Source organism: Artemia sp. Qi Xiang Cuo, chromosome 14 (assembly GCF_049724085.1).
Source record: "Artemia sp. Qi Xiang Cuo chromosome 14, ASM4972408v1, whole genome shotgun sequence".
Taxonomy (NCBI): Eukaryota; Metazoa; Arthropoda; class Branchiopoda; order Anostraca; family Artemiidae; genus Artemia; species Artemia sp. Qi Xiang Cuo.
In genome coordinates, this window is record NC_142807.1 from 40,247,757 (window position 1) to 40,253,756 (window position 6,000).

At 36.2% G+C, this 6,000-nt stretch overlaps 1 protein-coding gene across 1 annotated transcript in view; it reads right to left on the reverse strand.

Annotated features, from left to right (window-relative positions):
* The window catches only part of LOC148944461 (stress-associated endoplasmic reticulum protein 2), a 33,687-nt gene extending 31,409 nt beyond the window's left edge, over positions 1-2,278 (reverse strand). The window contains exon 1 of the mRNA XM_089099747.1: positions 2,122-2,278. Coding sequence (XP_088955873.1) covers positions 2,122-2,205 — 84 coding nt within the window. The 5' untranslated portion in view covers positions 2,206-2,278. The remainder of the gene's footprint in view (positions 1-2,121) is intronic.
* Between the last annotated feature and the right edge of the window lie 3,722 nt (positions 2,279-6,000).

Sequence of the window (6,000 nt, forward strand, 5' to 3'; positions counted from 1 at the left end):
AAAATATATTTCACCTCCACCCCTATATACTGATGCAGGGTATATGTTTACAAGTTAGCGTGGTATGGGTACAGTTTAAACTTAACTCCAAGTAACACCAGAAATAAAAATTCTCCCCACCCCCTTTAATGTGCAAAAATTTACCTTGAGTTGGTATATATTGGGGTGGGGGTAAAATTCATTTTCCAACAAAAATGATTATTGTATTTGGAAAGAGCATAAAAAGGGCATCAAGTGGTTTATTCACTTTATATGTAAGTCAATAATGTGATTTGCAAAAAATTTACCAAACTTTCAGGAGTTGGTTCAGAGCTTAAATTATGCCCTGGGGAAGGCATTGTTGAGCTAGTAGGCATATTACCTAACTGAACTGTCAATGAGGAATAAGCAGCCTACAAAAAAATTATGCAACCTGAGATACAAACCAAAATAAAAACATAGTTTTGTTTTTATTAGGAAAGAGCATAAAAAAAGGCATTGAGTGGCATGTTTACTTTGTTCATAATATATCTTAGAGCTATATCTTGCAAAATTGGGGTGGGGGGGGGTACTTGGACATAATTGGCATGATAAAACTAAGGAATTGAATGTTATACCACTATTATTTTGATATTAAGCTACAATGCTGAGTTCAAAATGGGAATTAGGCTACCTTTCCCTGTGTAGAAGACATGTGTATAGACTAGGCTAATCATCATGTGGGCAATTTGGCTGCAGTAATTCAAAAGTTGTTTGAAATTGTTGTTGACTGAAAATTGCTGAAGACACTGGCCTACCATCTCAAGCTAAAAAGTTCCACTGAATTTTCCTATCATAATTTGTTCTCAAGACATTCAGAGGTTTTTTTTTAAATAAGATACAATAAAAATTAAATGTTTGCTTTGTTTTAGCAAAAGTACTTTGTTACTAGCCTAAAGTATACTATGTTCACCAGATTTTTGGTATATTCATTATGATTATCTAAACTTATCTTCCTGAGTGTGGTTAGCATAATATGTAAGTACAAACAGAAAACTAGATTCAGCCAGAATTTCTGACATGGCAGGTCAAATAGACTGTAGTTTATGTTTGGTCTTAAAGTAAAATAGAAGTTGTATAGACTGAGAGGAATTACACTTCAATCCAGGGTGATTCCAGGATAGGGTTTTATGGACACATATCCCCCAGAAGGTCAAAAGTTGTGCTAATTACAGGGTTGAAGGGGTGAAAATACCAATAGGGAGCTAAAATTTTCAGTGCCCCCCCCACTCCCTAACATTAATTCAGTAAATTTTTACCAGATCATATTATTGACTTCTGAATAAAGTGAATATACTACTTGATGCCTTTTTTATGCTCTTTCTAAATATAATTATCATTTTTGTTGGAATGAATTTTACCCCCACCCTTATAGGGTAAGACACCCAGTAGTCGGCCACCTGCCTATTCTTGGACAGAATCTTTTATACTATTTTAATGACCAATTTACAATGACCCGTTTGTATGTCCGAGTTTAGGCAGAATTGTCACTTGTTAGTAAATTCAAAAATAGGAGGCGCTGTACAAGTGAAACTATTTAAATTAGTAATCTACTTGTTCAGAAATTCTTCAGAAATTTTTTGATACAAAAATTAAGTTTCTAGGTGGTATAATACAGTAATTAGAATAGTTTAAATGTCAAAAAGTTTTCAAAGTGATTAAAGTGTCCGACTACTGGGTGTCGGACACGTGAATCGGACTACCCTATACCAATTCCGGGTATATAGCCTATTTGCACATTAGGGGGGTTAGGGGTAAAGTTTAAACTTACCTCTCATTTACATCAGAAATAAAATTTGCCCCCCCTAATATGCAAATATATACTCTGAATTGGTATATATAGGGGTGGGGGTAAAATTCATTTCTGACAAAATGATTATTATCTTTGGAAAGAGCATAAAAAAAGGCATCAAGTGGTATATTCACTTTATTTGTAAGTCAATAATATGATTTGGTAAAAACTTACTACCTAGACATTGGATTCTGGCTAGACAGGTGGCTAGACATGCTTGTGACCACTGCTCTTTGGGCACCCATGCTGAGGACCAGAGCAGGGAAAACCTTTCTAATTCAAATTAAATGTCATTAGTAACAAAAACTTACAGAAGATTTTGGTACTTTGCCTCGTTGTGTAATGAATTTGCTAGCTTTTTCGTTAGCAACCTTCATTCTTTGGCTTGCAACCATTCTTTATACTTTCAGAAATGTGAGGAATTTGTTAGTTGCTGGTGTAATTGGAACAATTTAGTGTTTCATCATATAGAGCGTTCCATTACTTATCTGAAGAAGTAGGATTACCAGTCCAAGCGTTTCACGAGCATTCACTACAGTTGATTGAGGATGGACGTGACGTCAGAGGTTAGTCCGATAAGTAATGACACACTCAGGATTACTTGTCTAAGGACGTTCACTTGCTAACCCCACAAAAAGCAGGATTGCTTGAGGATAAGTGACGCTATTCTTGTATACTTTATTTAAAATGGGAGAAAATGCGAAATCATTTAGCCTACAGAATAGACCCCGAAGCCGCGCCAAAAAGTCGGCGGCGCGCCGCCGAAAAAAAAGCGGCGGCGCGCCGCCGAGCTTGCATCAACGCGCTGACGCCACCGCTGATTCTATCGGAGGCGGCGTCACTAATACGCCGCCGTGTTTTTTTTTTGGTTTTTTTCTCTCTTTTTTGGTTATCGATATCGACCTCCGGGCTTCAACCGTCATCCCGGCTAATCTGCTTCTTAAAAATAAATACTGTCATCTTGGGCTTGCCATGTATATCGGCTCATAGGAAGGAGAAGAAGAAATTTTTCTTGAAACAAAAATTCTACCTTCCAGTTTAAAATTCTGTAAATTTTTCTTTCTGATTTTTCGGATGAAAAGAGATAGGTAAAAGAGCATTAGGCAATTCAGGATGTTGTCATAGGCAGCGCCATCGAGCTGTCTAAGTAAAGAACAATGTTGGCAAAATGTATTATTTTTTTTTTTTTTGTTTTCCATACTAGGGCAGCTAGTAACGAAGTAGTTGCCGCTGAAATTTCAAAAAGGGTTAATTCAATTGGATGTCTGAATAACTAGCGACCTTTTTAGTACTTAAAATCGATTGTAAAGCATCTGATAAACCATCTAAATTCCCCGTTTCACTTAGCACAAAAGATCCACATTTCGATATAGACATTTTGTTCAGAGCAACTGATTTCCAGAGAAAAAATATGTTTTTTGAGGAGGTTACTCCCCCACAACCCTTAGGGCAAGGGTTTTGTAGTTATGCCCTGGAGGTATATAAGAACGATGTTGGCACAGTGCATTATTTATTATTTTTTTCCATGGGCCATGGGCATGTCGGAACAAGGGAATTGTTTAAAAAACTTTAATAAGGGTTCGTTCGACTGGTAATTAGGGCTACGCTTGTCCTTTTCAGTAGTCAAAAAAGTCTTGTAGCTCCCTAACACCCCTTCAGCGCTGCTCAAAGCTTGAAACACCTAACATCAAAATTTTTGAGATAGCCATTTTGTTTAACGTAGTTGAAAGTTCTGGAAATTAGGTCTTAGAGGATGACAACCACCCTCACAGCCCTTCGGGTAAGGGTTGTTGTTTATGCCCGGGGGGCATATACAGTGTTTATAGAAAGCGTTGTCGTAGAAACTCAAAAAGGGATCATTAGTTTGGAAATCGAAAAGCCTAGTGCCCTTTTTAATAATCGAAAGTGATTGGAAGGCTTGACATTTTTATGGTAGAGATCGATATGGGTATAATGTATCATTTTTTTGTTGTTGTTGTTTAGACCAGGGCACTTCGTATCGAAGGAGTTGTCGTAGGAATTTCGAAAAGGGGTCACTCGATTGAAAATAGAAAGGACTGATATCCTTTTTAATAATTGAAAGGGATTGGAGGGAAACTAATCCCCCTCGCACGCCCACCCTCCCATTTGCTCATTATGTTTAAAAAGTAAATGTTGCCTTAAGATTAAATCAAAATGCACTGAGTTTATGCCTATTCCCAATAAGGCATCTCAGCAGTATCCCAAGAACGACTTAGAGTATTATGTTCAAACTTTCAGGGCTTCTTCTGCTCTTAAAAATTGACCAAATCAAAATAGCGTAAGTGTATCCAAGCTATCAAAGAAAGTAAAATATTTTTTTGGCGAATATTATCAAGTTTTCCATTTCAGGTCAACTAGAGGAGGTATGAAACTAAATTAAACACCACTATTTGTGTCCAGATTTTTATAAGGGTCTGGGTTGTTAAATTTTGCTGAAAATTGTTTTCCAGCATACAAATAGCAGGCCAAACTATAAGTTCTTAAAAAAACGAAAAGATTTAAAGTATTTTTCTTTTTCCCTGAAAAGACTATGTCAATATGAAACGAACAGAAATTAACTAAAAAAACTGTTTCCAAAAAATAAGTGTTTTCAAAGAAAAATAAAGAACTTCATTAAACCAAAAATGAGCAAAATTAAAATCAAATAATCTACCAAGCGTGAAACTACCACAAATCAGCATCGATAAATAAATGAAACCCAAAACGAACAGAAATTACAATAAATAATCGAGTCAAACTCAAAACGAGCAGAAATTAACATAAGTTGGGCTCAAAACCCCTATACCTTCCCAAGGCCAGAACACAATTTTTAATTTACTGACAAAAATACAAATGAATATGCATTGTCAGTTTAATATGCATATACTGATATTTAGTAATCAAAATGTTAATATTATTTGATTTATTAAAATTATAAAAGTAAAAAAATTTATATTTTTTTAGTAAAGTGAAAATTATGTTCTAGCCTTGGGAAGGCATAGGGGTCTTGAGCCCAACTTATGCTAATTTCTGCTCGTTTTGAGTTTGACTCAGTTATTTATTGTTATTTTTGTTCATTTTGGGTTTCATTTATTTATCGATGCTGATTTGCGGTAGTTTCCCGCTTGGTAGATTATCTAGAGCTAGTATAGAAATATATCTATAGAAATGAATTACATTTTTTTTTTTTTTGCACAGTTAGCAGAGCACACTGAAGTTGAAGTAGCCTTAAACGTTTACTTGAAACGTTATAACTTGACCACTTCTTTCAGAAAATAATTTAGGAGGGTTATTTCGTGTCGATAAGAAAAGAGGTTAAAGGTGCAGTTTAGTTCCTCCTGTAGTGTAGGGCGCAGGAGCCCTATGGGGAAGGTGCAGGTTTGTTCTCCCTTGTAAAACAACTTATTTCAGCAGATACAAAGAAGAAGCCCATTTGTGGTATTCTGTGGGATCCCAAGGTCCAATACTAGTATGAGATCCCGCGAATGGCAGTTTACACTCGTCAAGTTCTGGCTGTACTGGCCACATGTGCCCCAGCTAAACGGCTTTTTAGCACGACAGGACTGATAGTGACTGAAAAAGATTAATGGCTCCGAGCAGATTGAATAAATCCACTTTTGTTAAATCAATTTTAACTTAAGTGATGTAACCGCTTATTTAAAATTGTTGGTGTTGTTAAGCCATGGTATCTTAGTTTTATACAGTTTTTTTTCGATGTTTTTATTTTTTTTTTTTTTTTTACTTACTTTTCGTATGTATTTGATGAACAGGAGATGTTTGAACTTCAAACTTTGAAAGTTATACACACATTAGCCGAAATCATTAACTAGAAGGAAATGACTAAACACGGGATTTTATAGGAACAATGAGATGTTAAACATAAACACAACGTAGGTTTCCCTGGGTCTAGTGGCTAAAAATGGGAATTCTACTTGGTCTGATCGACGGTGAACATAAACACTTTCCGCACGGCCCAACGAATTCCTGTTTTGTCATATTGTTCTTGTATATTTTTAGCCAACCATTTAAAAATCCTTACTAAAATCGAGGTTGAACGTGCTTGGTGAAGTGGAATTTTTATTATTATTTTTCATCAGAAAAATCGGCGTGCCGTGGCGCGCCGCCGGTCCAAAATCGGTGGCACGCCGCCAAAAAATTTTAGGGCGCCGAGCGCCGCGCCGCCGCCGATA